Source organism: Megascapheus bottae, chromosome 29 (assembly GCF_031878675.1).
Source record: "Megascapheus bottae isolate mThoBot1 chromosome 29, mThoBot2.hap1, whole genome shotgun sequence".
Taxonomy (NCBI): Eukaryota; Metazoa; Chordata; class Mammalia; order Rodentia; family Geomyidae; genus Megascapheus; species Megascapheus bottae.
In genome coordinates this window covers 8,356,191-8,375,159 of record NC_143537.1, presented here as the reverse complement: position 1 = coordinate 8,375,159, position 18,969 = coordinate 8,356,191, and the positions used below count along the sequence as shown (strand labels likewise).

Sequence of the window (18,969 nt, the reverse complement as noted above, 5' to 3'; positions counted from 1 at the left end):
TGGCCTTACTTCAGAGAGCCCGTGATCACTGCAAGATCAGAAATAGCCCTCCCTGCAGATCTCTAGCTCCATTGCTTCCTCCCTGTGGCCGATTCTTCAGAGTGATCCTTTCAATTCCACATGGTACCAGGACCTCCTCTGAACACACCACACACACACACACACACACACACACACACACACACACACACACACACACACACACACACACACACACTCCAGGGGCCTCTTTGCTCTTGTAATTAAGCCCAGCACTGTGACCTCAATCTCCACAGAATTCATCCTTCCTGCCTCGCTGATTGTCCTGCAATGCTAAATCCTTAGTTCTCTTATGAATCTTTTTGGAAATAATTGATTTATCCTTGTTTTACTTGGCACAGGGCTATTGAGGAAATCCTGATGCTAATCTCTCTCTCTCTCTCTCTCTCTCTCTCTCTCTCTCTCTCTCTCTCTCTCTCTCTCTCTCTCTCTCCCTCCCTCCCTCCCTCCCTCCCTCCCTCCCTCCCTCCCTCTCTCTCTCTCTCTCTCTCTAAGTCAAATAGTTCTAAATGTGACTCCAGAGCTTAACATTTTCCTAGGCACCCCTCCAATATGTAGATTCAGGTCTTCTTTTATTTGTGAGTGAATGAAAGTTGAAGCCAGTGGTTTCACTGCACTTGCTCCACTTCAAGGGTTTCTACATTACATGTAATATGTACCTTTTTCTCATATTCTATGTTCGATACTCTCATGTCTTTGTTCCTGTGTTATTTTCTTCATTTTTTCGGGACTATGACCTATACTGTACAACTGATCAGGTTAACATTGAGCTTCAGGTACTCTGAGAGAATTTATTTCATGTTTCCTTCCTACTTTTAGTCCTTCTAATTCTTCACAGTTGTCCACTTTTATTTCTGAATTATTTAATTTCTGATTCATGGTGCAGCTGTTGGTTTGCTGATATATTTCTTTCTTGTTGGCAGGCGGTATTAGTTTTCCATTCTGAAGAATGCCCTACTATGACGTTTTCTTTCTAATTTCCTGTGTTAGTCTTATAACTTCACATGGATAATGCTTATCTATCTATATATATTTCAAGACATGATTATTCGTGTTGGAATTTCCTACACCACAAATAGCAAGTCCCCCATGTGAAAAAGGGACAGATTTAGACAGTATCGTGGTTTGACTGCGTTCCCTAAAGTTCGTGCACTGGAAATTCAATCCCCAATGCAACAGGTGTTTTCTCGAAGCTGGCACGCTACCACTGGAGTCCCACCTCTACTTCCTGCTTTGGGATGGTTACTTGGAAATGGGAATCTCACAGACCTTTTTTTGTTTGTTTCTTTTTGCCTGGGATGACTTCAAACCTCAGACCTCAGTCTCCAGCATAGCTAGGCATACTGGCATGAGCCACTCGTGCCCAGCCACAAAAGGTTTTGAATAAAACTGACAGACATACTCAGCACCCCCCCCCATTAGACCCTGTTCAAGCCTTTCCCAGCATAGGACATGCCCAATCCTTGTAGGGGTGTAAGTTCTGAAAGTCATTACCTGAAGCTATCTTCTTGTCTATGTCTACTTTCTATCTGCTCAAATTCCTCCGAAGCCAGCACCATCCCGCTGTCCGTCTGATTATCCTGTACAGAGAGAATGGGCCAAGGCGGTGGTCCCACGTGGTGCTACCTCACAAGGCAGCTGGTCCCCCTAATAAAGCCTCTCGTTGTAATGAACATAATCATTCGTGACATTAAAGTAAAACAAGTTCTTTTGCAGGGGTGTGGGTACCAGTGTGTGTGTGGGGGGTGGTGATTGAGCTTACAAGTGAGAGGAGGTGTGAATAAGAATGAAGCGCTGAAGTAACCTCTTTGCATGTGAAAAAAAAATACAACAATAAACCAGGCTCTGGTGGCTAATGACTGTAATCCTAGCTATTCAGGAGGCTGAGATCTGAGGATCACAGTTCAAAGCCAGCCTGGGCTAGAAAGTCCCTGGGACTCTTCTCTCCAGTTAAACACAGGAAAAGCTGCAAGTGGCACTGTGGCTCAAAGTCCCAGTTCCCCAGGAATCCCTGTGCACGTCCCCTAGTCATGCTCGAAGGGGCATGGATGCTCCTTCCTTCCCTTACCACTGATGCTTTATAGGTGGTAGGGGTCATGGGAAATTCTTCAAATGTCTTCATCCTGGAGGGCCCTTCTGTCGGCGTCCCTCTGGCTAGGCAACCCGGAAAGGACACACAGTTGTAGTATCTGTGGGAAGAAGACAGAGAGAGTGGAGAAGAACATGGTTCCTGGTCTCCTGAAAAATAACCTCTTCTCCTCCAGCTGAGGGCCTCCAGCCAGGGTCTTCTGCAGCCTGGACTTTCCCTGAACCCTGCTTCAGATGACCACCTCACCACGCCAACCCGGGGAGCTGGGGCACGTCCCTCTTCTCCCTCCTACTCCAGAACTGCATTTCCTTTCGAATGCATGGGCCATACAATCTCTGAGACCACCACTAAGGCTCCAGAGTGAAAGCGGGGGAGTGAGTGGCATGCCTCCAGACGAGCCTGCTCCCCACCCCATGCCTGGCCCAAGCCTCTCAGTGGCACAGGTAGGAATGCGAACAATGCTGGCTTCCAGGGTCTACACTGCCAAGAGCAAAGAGACCTCAGACCCAGGAGTCTGGGAACTTAGGAGAAGTCTCACTTCGGAACATGGGCTCCTGAGTGGCTCATCTCACCCCACCCCCCACACCGGGTCTCTGAATGCGATCCCAGCCCCCTCGACTTGGTCATCCTGAAAGAAAAATGGGCCCAAGCTGAGGGAAAGAGGATGACAGGCATAGCACGAGTGTGGACCCTTGTGGGCTCATGTGCTGCAAGCTTACTCCCTGTGGCATTGAGGGGTGGAACCTTTAACAGGTGGAACTCAGTGTAAGGTAATTCGGTCTTAGGGGACCACTCTCAGGAAGGATTAATGTAGTTCTCTTGAAATCTGTGTTAGCTCAAGACAGTGGGTTGGTATTAAGAAAGAGTCATCCTAGCTCCAAGTCCTTTTGGCATCCAGCCTCGCCATATCCTCATTTCCGCCTATGTTCTGACCATTGCAATCCTATGACACTTCCCCTAGAGCTAAACAGGTTCTAGTATCATGCTCTTAAATCTCCCAAACTGTGAGGCAAGTTAACTGTTTTTTTTCTATACAGTACCCACCCTTGGGCATTTTATGATAGCAATGGAAAACGGACTTGGATCCCAGCAGACAGACAGGAGGCACCAAGGAAAAACGTAGAGTCGCTAGGTTCCCAGTGTCACCAGGACATCACCCTAACCCCAGTGATGTCATGAAGTGTCCTCTCAGGTCACCGTAAAGCTGCTTTTCCTTCATGACTCATGAACGAAAGTGCTTTTCAAACCGCTTCCTCCACCAGCTCTGTTTCCACATCTGGGGAGTGTGGCTCACCTGGCAGCCAAGCTGTGACGATGCATGCTTGGTGGGCTCTCTTCGGCATCGGCTTCAGCCACGTGCAGGGCTGTGGTGGACGTCTGCAGGAAGCTGCCCTCCTCTGAGCTTTGAGAGCCGCAGTGGGCCATGCAGTTTTCCTCCCCATCCTGGCAGGGAGAGGAGAAGAGAGCAGAGTGAGAGATCGACCTGTCTTTTTGTACTGAGGACTGGCGTGGACTCTTGACCTCAGGACTCATGGAGCTCATGCTGGACCCTGGACCAAGTGGGTGTGCATGGAAGACCGAAGTTGCTGAAGGCTGGTGTTTAATTCTTCTAACATCCTTCCCAGACACCATCTGCAAATGAGGCTGCAGGAAGGCCAGCCTCAGCTCAGTTAAGGTGGGCGGCTGAAGGAATGTATCACTGATTCATGGATTCATTTATTTATTTTTTTCTAATAGTGGCGTTGGACTAGGGTTTGAACACAGGGCTTTGTGTTGCTTAGCTTCCTTGCTCATAGTTGGCATGCTCTCCCTTGAGCCATGCCTCCAGCATAGCTTTTGGCTGATTAATTGGAGATGGCGCCTCCAAGACTTTACTGTCTGATGTGGCTTCAGACCCCAGGCGTCTAAGTAACTAGGACTACAGGCATGAGTCATTGGCCTGTGGCTATAGGCACAATGAAGCCAGGGAGACAGGGCTGCCTTACAGGATACATGACCCTTCCCTGGTGGTTGAGGCAATGAGTGGGACTTAGAGGTGCTTAGAGGGACAGCCAATGAAAAGACTGGGGGGAGGGGGGTGTCAGGGTGGAGATGACATTCACCTGCAGTCCCCAACCCTGAAGCAGGTCCCCTAGGATTTCCACCAGCTCTGAAAAAGCAGGCCTTGCTTTAGGGTCTCCAGACCAACAGCTCAGCATGATACGGCGTCTGCAGGGTAAAAGTGACTTTTGATCTGTGGCTTTTGGATGTACCCAAAAGCTTCTATTAACCAACCCTGATCCCCCTGACCCTCCTTCCCCTCCCCGCGGTTTGCCCATGGCTCATCGGTGGTGCTCAAAGGATTATGTGCTAGATGTCATCATGCATGGATTAATGCTGGGATTTTGTGGAGTGGGTCAAGTCTCACGAGAGTCATTTAGTGCCTCAGAGATCGGGTTCTCATACAAAGAGCCTGTCCCCTTTCCAATCCCTTGTTTCTTGTCTCATCATGTCTGCCATACGTGTGCTGCAGCCAGAAGGCTCTCATAAGGGCTGGCTAATTGCTGGTGTCTTGCTCTCGAACTTGCAAAAACTATGGGTTAACTAAAAGTTCTTTTCCTTACAAAGTACTCAGTATCAAGTACTTTGTTACAGGAGTACAAAGCAGACGAAGCCCATCCTTACCTACCTGGCTCTGCCCACCTCACTCTGCTATCTCTTTGCCTGGGGAACCCATCTCCAGCTGTCTTTCCTTTTCTTGTTTTGTTTGTTTGTTTGGTTTTTAAATTTTTATTGTGAAGGTGATATGCAGAGGGGTTACAGTGACACGAGTCAGATAACAAGTGCATTTCATCCCCTCCCTCATTCTCTCCCCATTTTCCCCCCTCCTGGCTTCTCTTCCCTGCACACTGTACAGTTAATTTCCAACATAGTGTCTAGTGGGTTTTACTGTTGAATTTGTTCACCCTCTGTCCAGTCTTTTCTGTGCTTTCCTACCACCTACCCAAATCAGATAAACTTATATACAAGACAAAGGGTACAGAAATAAAAACCAATGACAGAAGGGAATAAATCAAAGAATAAAAAAGAATAATAAAAAAACCATTTTCCATTTCGCATTTTGTATGATCTTATGCTCATAGCTATTGAGCCCTTGCAATCCTCTCCTAAGAACATCCTCCTTTGTTTTCACTGTGGGAGTATTTAGATCATCCCCAGATCATCCTGATTCTGTCAAATGTCCTTAGAATATCCAGGCTACCCCTTCTTTGTGTTCATCATGCTTCTAGCTATACAGTGTATCCACTGGGACAGGGGCCAGGTCTGCTGGACTCTGAAGTGGAGAGGAGTTGTTAATGACAGTCAGTGGCTTTGTCTACTATAGGCCATGAGTCCATCCCTGCCTGCTCCTTCCAGGTGAGTTCCCCCATGGCTGTGTACTTCTCTCCACACCTGTGTATCCCTCCTCCTACTTGCCTGCCTCCTGCTCCACATCCCTCTTCCCCCTCCCTCTCCCCACCCCCTTGCTCTGTGACTGACACATGCACGACAGCCAAGGGACTTACATGGCAGGGGTGGCCAGCTCTGGGGCCCTCATCCGGGTGCCTTCTTTCAGCCGCTGGCAGAACTCCTCATTGATCTGTACCCCAGGATATGGGGAGGCTCCTGACAGCAAAAAAGCAAAATGGGGAGGGAGAGGGGCATGGGTGCTCATTGCATGACTCTGCCTCCATTCCCCCTGCCCTGTCCCCTCCTCTCTTTCTCTTCCTTTCACGGAGAAAGAACTCTGCCCTAGTGTGTGTGTATGGTGGTGGGGCTCTGGGCAAGTCACTCCCTTCCTCCAGCTCTAGTTCTCCATATCGTTCTCCATTTGCTTAAGAGAAGACAAGGCCACTCGTTTGCTACAGATCCGCCGATCTGTGCATCCACTGATTCATCATGCATTAGTGGGATCTTCTGTCTGGGGAGTCTGTGAAACTACTTTCCACTAAGCCTTTCCTACCTCTATCTGCATCTCCTGATGTCCTACCCGGATCACAACCTTCCTCCCTCCTGTACTCGGGGACCTGGCTCCTCCCCGCTCTGGACTGCTGCCTTATGAGATCATTGTCTGTAACCCACTTCATTTCTCCATCCATTCATTCTTCCATCCATCTATCCATCCATCCATGCATTTGTCCACTCATCCATCCATCCATCCATCCATCCATCCATCCATCCATCCATCCATCCATCTTTCCATGCATCCATGCATCCATCCATCCATCCATCCATCTGTCCATGCATCCATCCATCCATTCATCCATCCATCCATCTTTCCATGCATGCATGCATGCATCCATCCATCCATCCATCCATTGATGGTGTACCACCATCACCCCTGATTACAGCTATCCCACACCACTCTTCCTGTAGCCCGGATCCTTCCTAGACCTCTGATTTATACAACTTCCCACCACCCCCAAGCTTCCTAGCCTCTTCTGTCCTTTGATTTGTGTAACTGTGTGTCATGATTACTATCTGGTGATTTCATTTTTTTCTTTTTAGTGTTTCCTTCCACCTCATATGGGGACTTCCTGTTCCCCATACATGGCTTGCATTAATTAGGTGCATTTGTTGAGAGAGCTCCGAGCTCCCGCTGGAGCTCCCACAATGAGCTGGAGGCTGACAGAAGGAAGGTCTTGCTTAGGCACAGAGTCATGGAGGTGCCAGGCTGAGCCCTATGGAGGGCAAAGGTCTCTGGGAAGCTGGGTCAGGCTGGAGTAGAAGTTAATGCCAGCCTCATCTGCTTCATGCTGGTGGGCTGCTTGCCACACAGGCACTCCTTGAGGTTTTCCCAGCCCTTGGAGCTGCATGACACTCTCCTATCCCCTCAGAATAATAGGATAGCTCATCCTCCACTTACCCAGGGAGAAAATCTCCCAGAGCAATACCCCAAAGGACCACACGTCACTCTGGGTGGTGTACACTTTATCAAAGATGCTCTCAGGAGCCATCCACTTCAGGGGCAGCCGAGCCTAGGGGAGGAGGGCAGAGGGGATTGTGTTCTATGGGGGAGACACTGGGACCCTCCCCTCCCCTCCCGAGACACACTACAGAAACACATAGCTTCCTTCTGTCTACAGACTGAAGCTGTCTTTCCCATAGCTGAGCATGTCCACACTATCACCCCACCCTCTGGACTCATCTTGTTCATTTCCCTAACCCTTCTCTTTCCTCTTTGCAGCCTGAACCCCCTCATCAGCTGTGGATACCCATTCAGCCATCTGCCTCTGAGTCCTCCCAATAAGGCTTCCCTCAGACACAAATGCACCTTCTTGGTCTCACCACTGTGTATACCCAACCCATACTGGGCAGGTGTGAAAATTCAGTGTTCACTAAATGCGCTGAGGCATTTGGAACACAACTTCCAATTGGGAACCTGTGATTCTTGTTCTCATCTCTTGCCTCTAAACAGGCCCAAGCTGCTATGATCCTCTTAGGCTCTTCAGACTTTGGTGGGCTCGTAGGGGCAGTCAGTCAGTCCCCCAGCAATGAGAGATGAGCTGGCAGACTGCTGGACTGGCATCTCTCCCTCCCATCTCCCTTGCACTTTTATCTCCTCCTTCTCCTGATGCACTCACGCTGCCTTTGCGGACATAGTCGGGGTCTTTGTAGATATCACGGGCAAGGCCAAAGTCACAGATTTTCACTATATCACTTTCGGTCAGTAAGATGTTCCGAGCAGCCAGGTCTCTGTGGATGCACTAGGTAGGGTTGCGGGGAGGGGGAATGAGTGAGACAGATGAGCTCAGATCCTCAGGCCTGGAGCTCCAGGGCACCCCCAGAGGGTGTCTTTGTCTGAGTTCTTTGGGGGACAGATTTCTGTGCCTCGCAAGGAGAGACTGTGTGAAACGGGGGAGAGCAGAGAAAGTTAGTGAGCCGATTCATTCCATCTACAGCTCTGCCACCAACCAGCCAGATGATCTGGCAGCCTCTGCAAGGTGGAAGGGTGGTGAAGAAGGACCTGCACACCCCTATGGCATGCCAGTGGGGCTGTACCCCTCTCCCCAGTGGAGCACACGACAGGTGCTAAGAATCTACCTTGCGAGAGGCCAGGAACTCCATCCCTCGAGCCACCTGGAAGCTGTAGCAGACAAGGTCTTCTGTGGTCAGGGGATTCGCCCATAGGTCTTCCACTGCAGAGGAGGAAGGTGGACTCAGGAGGTGCCTCTTCCATTGCCCCCACTCACCTCCCAGAATGGATAACACGTGTGCATCTGCCACCTCCTGGCAAGGCGCCCACTAAGCATGTTAGTCCCCTCTCCTGCCATGGAATCTCCTCCACAGAGGGTCCCAGGCTCAGTGGTCCCAGCGTACGTCACCGTGAAGTATTACGGTGCCAATCAGACATGAAGCAAGGGGGGAAGCCAGGTTCTTACCTTCCTGGGCCGGAGGGACCCGCCCTGCTCCTCCTTTGCCCATTAGGAACCGGGTAAGCAGTGCTCTGTCACTGCTTCCGGTTCTCCTCCGATCAGTCTTGGCTCCCTCCACCATGGCGTGGAAACGCCTTCGTTGCTCAGGAGACTTCTCCTGTGGATGCACGAAGCCGTCTGGAAAAGTCCTGCCTCTTGGCCTCCCCTTGGGGGGCGGGGGGGTGTCTCCATTCTCATTCCCAGCCCACCTCAGTGCCCACCAGAGCTACCTGCAGCCGGCTGGGGGACGCCACTTACCGCATAAGGACTGAAGGTATCCCTCTTGGCACGCAAGAAGTTGGAGAGATTGCCATACTTGCAGAACTCCACAATGACCATGAGTGGGCCTAGGACACAGGACCATGAGCACCCCTGCCTGTGTGCCTGCCACCAGTCCTCTGCCTCCATTTCCCCAACAGGCTATGGCTCATCCCAAGTGTAGCCATAGCAAGAATGTGGCCCCTTCTTGCCTGGTTCCATGCCCAAGAGACACCCCCCCATCCCACCCACCCAGTTTCCTACCGTTGGGCTTGGTACACGCCCCTAGGAGATTGACCACGTTGAGATGGTTACCAATGTGGATAAGGATCTTGAGTTCAGACATCAGGGCGCGGTGTTCACTGGCTGTGGCGCCCTCTGGAGGAGATCAGAGGGCTTAGCATAATGCCAGACACACCTGGCTCCTTCCCCAGTCCCTCCTCCCTGCCAGCCCAGGGCTTCCAGGCTAAGGTACAGGTAGAGCTCCTGGCAGTGTAGGTCTCCAGCTCATCCTCCTGATTCCACTGAGATACAAGGCTCAGGTGGAAGTCGGCCTCTGCTACTTGCCATTTTCCCACTCCAGGTGGGATTTCTAGCTCATACTCTCAGTTTCCCTTCCTGTGCCACAGTCTCACTCAGCGTGGAGGCCCCTCCTCTATAGGCTGACTTCCCCAACATACCTTTCAGCATCTTCACAGCCACCGTGTCACAGCTGCTGCCTTTGTTGATGCCAAAAGCCGAGGCTTCCACCACCTTCCCGAAAGCCCCGTGGCCTAGGACTCTCCCTGTGGAAGCAGGGAACCTGTTCCAGGTGAGCTGGATGGGGGGTGGGGAGGGTGGAGCAGGGTAGGTGGCAGGAGTAACCTGTCCCAAGGGCCAGGAAGGAAAGGAACATGGCGGTGGTGGTGGTAGGGACCTCATTTGCCAAACAGGAAGAGCAAAGGGAGCAGGAGTGGGAGAGTGGGAGTGGAGAAAAAGACAGGAAGGCCTCAGTATCCTCTCCAGACAGGTGTGATAGGTCTGCCCTGCTCACTGCAGCAGGAAATGACCTTGGGATGGGGGTGGGAGCCTGGGAACTAGAAGCCCTGGCAGTGATTCTGGGGGGATATGCAGGCCCAGATGGAACAGGTCAGATCAGGTGGAGACCAGGCGGGCCTTCTTGGCATGAGTTCTGAGAAGAGAGGCCTTTCTGACATTCCAGTGTGTCTGACCCAGCAGCAGCTGAAGCTGCCTGTGCCAGGCAGTGCATGATGGGTGTGTGTATGGGGAGAGGGGAGGGTTGGGCAGAATGGGGTCTGGCCTCACCAAGGTGCAGCCGCTCCCGAGGGAACTCCCACTGGCTGGCATCATAGGACAGATATTCACACTGTTCCTCCAGAGGCACCTCCCCGGGGTCCATGATGATAGACAGGTAGCCGGTCTTGATGTCTGCATGAGCTGGCTGGGTGGGGACGGGTTATTGATTTAGTGCTCTTGTAGCTGGAGGAACACATCACCCACCCTACACAGCCCTTGCCTCAGAGATGTCAATCAAGGAAAGGGAGGGATCAGGAGACTCCTCGTTGGAGTTCAGCATGGAGGATGTAGGGAATCTGGGAACATCAGGGGAGGCACCTCACCCTCCTCATGTTACAGAAGATGAGGAGGAGAAGGACCCAGAAGAAGACAGCGATGACTCCGGTGCCGATGAGAATAATGATCTCCATGCTGCCTTTATCCTCGGAGCCTGAGAGGGCAGAAAGTGGGTGTTGTGTGCGGGAGAAGGAAGACATGGCCTATGGGGAAGTGTGCCCGTGAGCTGGCTTGGAGAAGGGGCCAGTGAGGGGTGGGCCATCAGACCTTCTACTGCCACGCTGGCCGAGGAGTTGACACATCCTTTGGCGTTGCACACGCTGCAGAGATAGTGGCCCGCGTCCTCCTCACGCACCCGCTGGATACTCAGCCTCTGGTTTGAGTCAGCTAGGTCGATGCCTACCCGGGTGGGGGTGGGGTGGGGGATGGATGGGTGAATGAAAGGTTCTAGCTTAGATGGGATCTAGGTCCTGGCAGGACTCTGGATCCTTCCAGTCCACCAGGGGCAACTCTTCCTACCAGATTCTTCTTGCAGCAGCCTTTCATCCTTGTACCACACAATGCTGGCCACGTGCGACCCAGCCACGGCACATCTCATCTCCAAGGAATCGCTTACGTTCACCAGAAGGTCGGTCAGGTTCTGGGTGAGCCGAGGGGCTTCCAGAGCTGGGGCAGAGATAGAGAAGGGATCTGAATAGAATCCCAGCAACCAAGATGGCATCTGGGAGTGGAGTACTCTAAAACGGGCCACTGGAGTGAAGGGGGATGATGCCTCACCCTGCACTGACAGATACTTCTTGTGACAGTGTTTGTCCTGACTACGCCGGTCTTGAACCTCACACACGTAATCGCCCTCGTGTTCAGGCGCCACTCGGGGGATGTTTAGGCTGAGCGTGGCATGGCGTGTCCCAGGTGTTGCCTCTTCCAGGTTGGCCTCGAGAGGCGTGGCGAACAGATGCACGTTCTTACAGTCGAGCAGGAGCGGGTTCCCGTGGGCATCGTGCAGCATGGACAGGTTGAGGCGGTACCAGCGCAGGTGCTGGTACGTGTAGTTGTCTGCCCGGCAGCTGAGACGCACAGACTGGCCCTCTAAGGGCTCCTCAGAGGGCTCGGATTCGATACTGAAGCCATCCGGTATGGCTGTGTGGGGAGAAGAACCCCTGTGACATTCTCCAGGTGTTTGCTCACCTGTCCACCTGTCACAGCCCCTTCTCCCTCTTTCCTGTTGGCCTTGCCGTGCAGCAGTTCTCTCAGGGTGATGCACCATGTTCTTTCTCACGCATGTGCATTATGAATATCCACCCGGGCCTCTATTGCTGCATCTTTGCTCCCCATTACTGACTGACTAGTGGAGTCTGCTGTCTGAAGTCAGCCTCACCTCACAGGATTTCTTTCTACCTCTCTGCCTCTCCCAGATAACCCCCCGCTGGGCTGTTGTCTCTTTCTCTCCTGGAAACGCCAATCAACAAGTGTTTTACCCTCAGACTCAGTGGAACCCAAGTCTTTTTGCTCCTGATCACATCCTACCACTCTCTTCTCTCTGAAATGTTTTCTTCACTAGCTTTTTTTTTTTTTTTTAAACCACTGCCACATTCTTGATATTCATTTGTGTCCTGTCAGGTCTTCCAGGCTACTCATGGCCCCAAATATTTTCTTGGGAGGTGCCCTCATCGAAACCCCTAAACCCCGTGAGTGTCCACTCCCTGAGCCTCTTAGCTTTGCCAGAGGTTATTAACACATTTTAAAATCAGAGCAAACGATGGACTTTCCCTCTGGGGAGAATATATACGTACGAACCACAAGACTCCAGGGCTGAGAAGGGACAGGAGGTTGGTAGAGGCAGATGGAACAGAAAGGTACCCCTGAGGAAGAAACCTTCAGAACCAAAGGACAGAGGGGTGCCCTTTCCCTCTCAGTACACCAGTGCCCATATAGCGATTGTCTTTCAATGTATCCTTCCATCCAGTTCCATGGGCCCTGGATATCTCTTTTGGTTGTCTCTATGATCACTAGAATCTCAAATTTGCCTCTTGACAAGGCACCCAGTCCTGCCCAGGGGAAGGAGCCCGCCCTGAGGGATAGTCTTATCACTCACTGGTTACATAGAAGTAAATGAGCCGCTCATCCTGGCCCACCTTGTTGAAGACCACACATTTGTACATGGCAGACATGTTGGCATCCTGGATCACCAGCTTGCTCACCGTCTAGGCAGAGCACAGACATAAGAATCCATTTTCTGGGCCAGGAGTTTGGCCTAGTGGTAGAGTGCTTGCCTAGCATGCATGAAGACGCGGGTTCGATTCCTTGGTACCACATACTTAGAAAAAGCCAGAAGTGGTGCTGAGGCTCAAGTGGTAGAGCTCTAGCCTTGAGAAAAATCCAAGGACAGTGCTCAGGCCCTGAGCTCAAGCCCAGGACTGGCAAAAAAAAAAAAAAGAATCCATTTTCTGCTCAATTTTTCCCGACTGGACCCTCTCTTTCTGCAAGGAGACCAATGTGTCTACTAGCAATGGGCAGGGGGTTGGGAAACTGAGGCTTTGGGACTGGAAATGACCAAAGCCCAGAAATAGGATTGGGAATGTGGGAGAGGGAGAAAAAGGCAACACCCTCAAATGAAGAGAGAGACACAGAGAAAGAGAGAGAGAGACAGAGAGAGAGGGAGTGCACGGAGGGAGGGAGGGAGGGAGGGAGGGAGGGAGGGAGGGAGAGAGAGAGAGAGAGAGAGAGAGAGAGAGAGAGAGAGAGAGAGAGAGAGAGAGAGAGAGAACAACGAGAGAGAGAATGAGAGAGAGAACGAGAGAGAATGCTGGCCAATGGTAGCTTTTGGTAGGACCAGAGAGACCTTTTCTCTGTGGGCTCAGACAGGGGCCATATTGAGGGGTTGATTTGGAGCCAGATTTAAGCCAGACTGTTGTCATTTCAAGGGGACACCTATTCCCTAACTAGGGTCCGGCTGTGGCTCAATGTCAATAATTGATCACTGTGTGATATGCCCACCTCAATTAAACCTCAGGGCACACAGCACCTCTCCCCATGTCCAGAGTCATCTCAAGGGGGAGAAAGGTATGCTAGGTTTCCAGAAAAAATTTGTCCTCAGGGAGTAAGGAACTTGAGCACTAGAGGAGGAGAGAGGGCCCTAGGCCCTGCCTACCCTCCCAAGACCCCCACCCCCACCCCAAGCCGGGCACTTCCTGGCCAGGCCTGGAACAGGAAGAGGCTCTGGAGGTGTGTAGGAAAACAGGAAGTGACTGTAGGAAGTGGGTGCCTTTGTTCAGTCCCCCTCCCCCTCCTGGCTTCTTCTCAACATTGCCCCCAGGCTTGGTCCAGCAAGCAATTCAGCAGCCTTCTGTGGAGAGTCGGTCAGCTCCCAAGCCCTGGACAAGAAGCCTGGCTCCCACCTCTATGCAAGCAGGGCAGCTGAGGCCCAGAAACAACAGAAAGACCGCGCGCGTGTGTGTGTGTGTGTGTGTGTTTTGTTTTTTGCCAGTCCTGGAGCTTGAACTCAGGGCCTGGGCACTATCCCTGAGCTTCTTTTGCTCAAGGCTAACCCTTTACTCCTTGAGCCATAACACCACTTTTGGCCTTTTCTGTTTATGTGGTACTGAGGAATTGAACCCAGGGCTTCATGCATGTTAGGCAAGCGCTGTACCTCTAAGCCACATTCCCAGTCACATACCACTTGATTTGAAACTGTGATTTTCTACCCCTGCAGGCTTTGTGGAAACAGAGAGAAGCCAGGAGAGAACTCTCTTCTCCTTCCTTCTCAGTGGCCACTCAGTGTATACCTTATTCTTCCCCTCCACAAACTCCATCCAGGTGTCCAGGCTCTCAATGGGGTTCACAGCGTCCTGCATGGTCACCTGCCTCCAGTCCTGGCACTGTGGCATGCGATCCCGTTGCTGCCGCCGCCGGCTGCCATAGACCAAAAGGTTGAGGAGCACGTTAGGGATATGCACAGGGATGGTAGAGATTGCGGTGGGAGTCCAGCCTTCCCATCTTTATAGTCATCGCATATCACAGTGGGTAAGGGTAACTCTCAGGCCCAAGTAATAAAGGAGATTGTGGGGGGAGGGCAGAGGACTTTGCTGAGGGACCTGCTACCCTTCCTACACATCTGAACTACTATGTCCTACTTCAATTGTGCCCTTTCTTATAGAGAGTCTGCCTTGAGTCTGCCCCCCCTCCCTTTCTCCTCCCTCCTTCCCTGGCTATACCAGTACATTGGTCTCCTGTTGGGATGGGAGGCTCTTTTCTGTTCCTAACAGAGTAGCAGGGGAGTCTGAGGATCTGCCCAGATGTAGAGAAGAATCATGGGCCATCAGAATGAAGTGAGTTGGAAGGTGCCACAGTGTAAGGGACAACTTAAAAAGGTACTTTTGCTGAACCCTGTGAATGGACTAAAGGCTGCCCAACTTTGTGTCTGTGCCTTTTGAGCTGAATTCTTCTGTTGCTGTCAACTTTGCAATCACCATGGGCTCCAAGAAAGGCCCAATTCACAGATGAACATCTTGTGTCACAGGCAAACTGCCCCTCAACCATCTTAAAAGAAAACAGCCCCCCATTCAGATCACCTTGTACCTATTCTGCTTCTGTTCACAATTCTCCAGAACTCCTCTAGGGACAAAGACTGCGCTAATGGTCAACCAGGCCACAGAGCCTGTGATTTGGGACTATATTTAACTCTCCATACCTTTCTCACCTTCAGGTCCCCAATCCTCCCTATTTATAGTGAAGGCAATGTCTGGACCCGTGAAGATGGCTGACTCAAGTGCTCTCTTCCACAGCTGCCATGTTACTAGTTAACCTCTCTTTGCCCTTCACTGAGTCTCCTTATTTGACATATGGGGGAAAGAGATGAGAAACCTAATTTGGGACTCCTGGATGTTGGGCCTAAAGGTCCAGTTTCACCGGCATGACTTGCATGGTATGTGGTCTAGAAGATTCCCTTATAAGTCTTGGATATTTCAGGCTGGCCACTCTCGAGCTTTTCCCACTAGCTGATAGAGCCACATTCTGTGGGAAGGCTAGTAGGATATCTCTCATGTCCCGCCTGCGTTCTTTGGTTCCTGGGTTTTGTCCTCTAGCCCTAACCTTTCTCAGATTGTGACACAGAATCTCTTGCTAAATAGCAAACTTGGGATGGGTCATTCTTGCTCAATGTCCCTCACTGTCCCCCTCATGCCTAGGAGACTGCTGGTCACCTCGGCACCTCTCTTATCCCCTCCATGTCCGAGCGGTCTCTGCTCTGAGTGTCCTCCCTCTGCCACCTGTACCACTGATGTCTAGCTTTGAGAAGAGGAACGTAAGTGGGCCAGCACTTAGGCAAACTCGGTTGCTTACTGCTGTGACCTTGTGCACATTACCTCCCCTCTCTGACCCTGTTTCCTAATGTGACGTGTGCTAAGATGAGCTAAGGCGTGTGAGTGTGTCTGCTGTGTGTAAGTTTTATGATTCTGTCCCAGTTTGCCCACTCTGTGGGAGAGGCCAGCCTTGGTTCTCAGCATCACCTCCTTTGGTCTTCCCAGTGATGTAATGACATCTCCAAAGGGCTTCGCTCTTATGGGAGACAGGAGAGGGCAAGTTCCATTCCCAGGGTCCAGTCTGGCCTTCTCTCACAGGAATAAGGAAATAGCTGAGTTTTACTCAGGCAAGGTGAGGCCAGGGATTGCCTATGGCTAAATTCATATCACTAAAAATGTCTTTACTACCCAAAGAAATCTACGGAGTCAATGCAATTCCTTTCCAAATGCAAATGACATTCTCTACAGAAACAGAAAAAATGTCTTAAAACTCATAAGGAACTGGAAAAGACTCCCATATAGCCAAAACAATCTTGAGCCAATAGACCTAATACTAGCTGACTTCAAAGCTAACCTGCAAAGCTGCAGTGGCTAAAACAACGTGGTATTAGCACAGAAATGGACATCTAAGCCAACAGAACAGAACAGATAGCCCAGACATAAATCTGAACACTGATAACCAACTGATTTTTGACAACATTGTCAAACACACACACTTCAATATGTAGTGACAAGAAAACTAGATATCCATGTGGAGAAGAATGTGATATTAGATCATTTACAAAAGAAAAAAAAAGCAACACAAAATGGTGAAAAAAAATGTACACGGAAAGCCTGACACTACAAAACTACTAGAAGAAAATACAGAGAAAATACGTCATGACGCTGGTCTACGTGAGAACTTGATGGGTAAGATCTCAACACACAGGCAAGAAAAGTGAAGATAGGGTTTATACTTTGAGCAAGGCTCCTAGCAGAGTAGAGAAAGTTCTGGGTGTCAAGAAAGGCAGGAGAGTGCGTTTACCCCAGCTGAGGTTATAAAATCGAGGAGATCAGGGTTGGAGTCACACTCACAGGCTGCGCTGGGCAAACGTCTTGCAGGGTGTCCAAGGCCTCCATTGCCACTGGACGCTGAGAGGTTGGGGGACCCCATAGGCCGTGCAGGTGAGGGCCTGGCGACTGTGGCGGGAATAGATGCTAGGGGAGGAGGCCTCCTTCTCGTGGATGTGGGGGGGCACTAGAAGCACAGATGGCTGTTCAGTGGCCCCTTCGCCATACTTGCCCACCTGCCCGTCCTCTCTCCCACGTACCATTCACAACCAGCTCCAGGCTGATGTTGCGTTGTAGGCCGGCTGCAGAGTTCCACAGAGCCAGGGTATAGATGCCTGCATTGGCCTCCGTCACCTCTTTGAACACTAAGGCGTGTGGACTGTGGCGCCCAGTCACTGCCTTTTTGTCCTTGTACCTGGCCCAGGAAGGGAGTTCAGAGGCTGAATGGATCTCACCCAGCTCCAACCTGGCACTCCTGTCCCATCCTAACCAAATTGGTTCTAAGTCTTCCCTTAGGAGCTTAAGTCCTTTCTATAAAATAGCATCCTGTTTGCCCCCACCTCTGTGAATGCACCCATCTCTAGAGTTCTTCTAACGCCTGATACAGTGTCTATACCATGTGTGTGGTTATTATACTAGTAGGGAATGAGGACAAGACAGGTCACAAAAATCTATTTGTGTCTGGTACAGATGCTTGATTTTTTTTTCTTTTTCTTTTTCTTTGTGGGTCATTGGGCTTGAACTCAGTGCCTGGGCTCTGTCCCTGAGCTCTTTTGCTCAAAGCTAGAACTCTACCACTTTGAGCCACAGCACCACTTCCAGTTTTCTTTGTGGTTCATTGGAAACAAGAGTCTCCCAGACTTTCCTGTCTGGGCTGGCTTTGAACCACGATCTTCAGATCTCAGCCTCCTGAGTAAGTAGGGTTACAGGTGTGAGGTATACTGATTTTTTTTTCAAATGCTTTCATCTATGATTGGTTAGATCTGTGCATGCAGGACGGTCAATCCACATTTTGATAGGAAGACAAGGCTAAGGGACCTGTCTTCATGGGCTGGACTTGGGCAAATGGCAGCTCTGGCCAATATATGTGCAGGAAGAGCAGCACATGGGGTAGCAACTGCCTGGTTCTCTGATTTCTTTCTTCCCAGTGGGAACAGAGAGGCCAGGTGTGGTGGGCAAGTTTCCTGGAAAAATAATGCTGATAAGCCATAAAGCTGCTCCCCACCCCCCCCCAGAACCAGGAATTTCTGGAATTCTTGAAGATCTGTAGCCTAAGTCCTCACTTCTGTAGATAATCCTTCCTTCTGGACATTGGGTATGCTAAGCCACAGAGATGAAGCAGGCTGGCCCTGGGGAAGACATATGCATGGGTCAGATGTGGCCCCTACACTAACAGGGATTCTGGGACCAACTTGTGAAGGTAGCTGGAACTCAAAGAAGAGCATGATTTTGTCTGGAATCACAGCAAGGCAGGGAAGGCAGGTGAAGAGCCAAGGCTGTGCCTCAGATGAAATATTCCAGGAGCTGAGGATGGACTCATCTCTCTGTCTGTCTGTCTGTCTGTCTGTCTGTCTGTCTGTCTGTCTATCTCCAAGACCTTTCACTGTCCACTGATTCAGAATCATTTTCTTCAGCAAGAAAATGTGGACTGGGCTGATAACCAGAGCCCTGGGGTTGGCTAAGCATTTCTGGGAGGCAGGTCTTAGCTGCAGGAGAAGAGAAAAGCCACGTGCAGGGGAGATTTTTTTCCCCATAGGGAAAAGCTATGCCGAGAAGTCACAAGCTGCCTGAGAACCAACCAGGCTGAACCACAGAGGCAGCAACAAAGGCCAATCTCCCATACCAGGCTCAGTCCCGCTGTCCTTGGAAGACAGGGAACAGGGTCTTGATAGGTCTAGAAGCTGCCCTGTTTTGAGTGATGCTCTTAGCTACAGTAGCCCTCTCAGAATTCTCTTCTGCTGTGCCAGCTGCCCACAAACCTGTGACCTAAAAGGGCAGGTCCCAGGCCATAAGGCCTAGGACCAGGGCATTTCAGACCCTCTCAGGAGGCTGAGTCTAGCCTGTGCCAGTGCAAGGGAATTCTGGCTGAAGCTTCTTGGGGCTTTGCCTTGACTAACAACAAAAAAAGCTGTTCTGCTGGGCAGGAGGTGCCACAGCCTGGAAAGTGGGCAAGGTTCCCTGGCTAGATGGGAGAAGACAGAGCAGAAAGCCCTCACAGGAAGCTTAA

General features: G+C 50.9%; 1 protein-coding gene across 1 annotated transcript in view; it reads right to left on the bottom strand.

The window, feature by feature from the left end:
• The window catches only part of Flt4 (fms related receptor tyrosine kinase 4), a 37,465-nt gene that overhangs the window by 2,352 nt on the left and 16,144 nt on the right, over window positions 1–18,969 (bottom strand). Inside the window, exons 9-29 of the mRNA XM_090321066.1 lie at window positions 17,003–17,157; window positions 16,767–16,929; window positions 14,178–14,304; window positions 12,488–12,596; window positions 11,170–11,532; window positions 10,912–11,058; window positions 10,660–10,791; window positions 10,440–10,546; window positions 10,126–10,261; window positions 9,501–9,605; window positions 9,085–9,198; window positions 8,821–8,909; window positions 8,530–8,680; window positions 8,192–8,286; window positions 7,732–7,854; window positions 7,014–7,125; window positions 5,674–5,773; window positions 4,231–4,336; window positions 3,423–3,571; window positions 2,108–2,228; window positions 1,534–1,619 (exon numbers count right to left, since the gene is read on the bottom strand). Coding sequence (XP_090177192.1) covers window positions 1,534–1,619; window positions 2,108–2,228; window positions 3,423–3,571; window positions 4,231–4,336; window positions 5,674–5,773; window positions 7,014–7,125; window positions 7,732–7,854; window positions 8,192–8,286; window positions 8,530–8,680; window positions 8,821–8,909; window positions 9,085–9,198; window positions 9,501–9,605; window positions 10,126–10,261; window positions 10,440–10,546; window positions 10,660–10,791; window positions 10,912–11,058; window positions 11,170–11,532; window positions 12,488–12,596; window positions 14,178–14,304; window positions 16,767–16,929; window positions 17,003–17,157 — 2,790 coding nt within the window. The remainder of the gene's footprint in view (window positions 1–1,533; window positions 1,620–2,107; window positions 2,229–3,422; window positions 3,572–4,230; window positions 4,337–5,673; window positions 5,774–7,013; window positions 7,126–7,731; window positions 7,855–8,191; window positions 8,287–8,529; window positions 8,681–8,820; window positions 8,910–9,084; window positions 9,199–9,500; window positions 9,606–10,125; window positions 10,262–10,439; window positions 10,547–10,659; window positions 10,792–10,911; window positions 11,059–11,169; window positions 11,533–12,487; window positions 12,597–14,177; window positions 14,305–16,766; window positions 16,930–17,002; window positions 17,158–18,969) is intronic.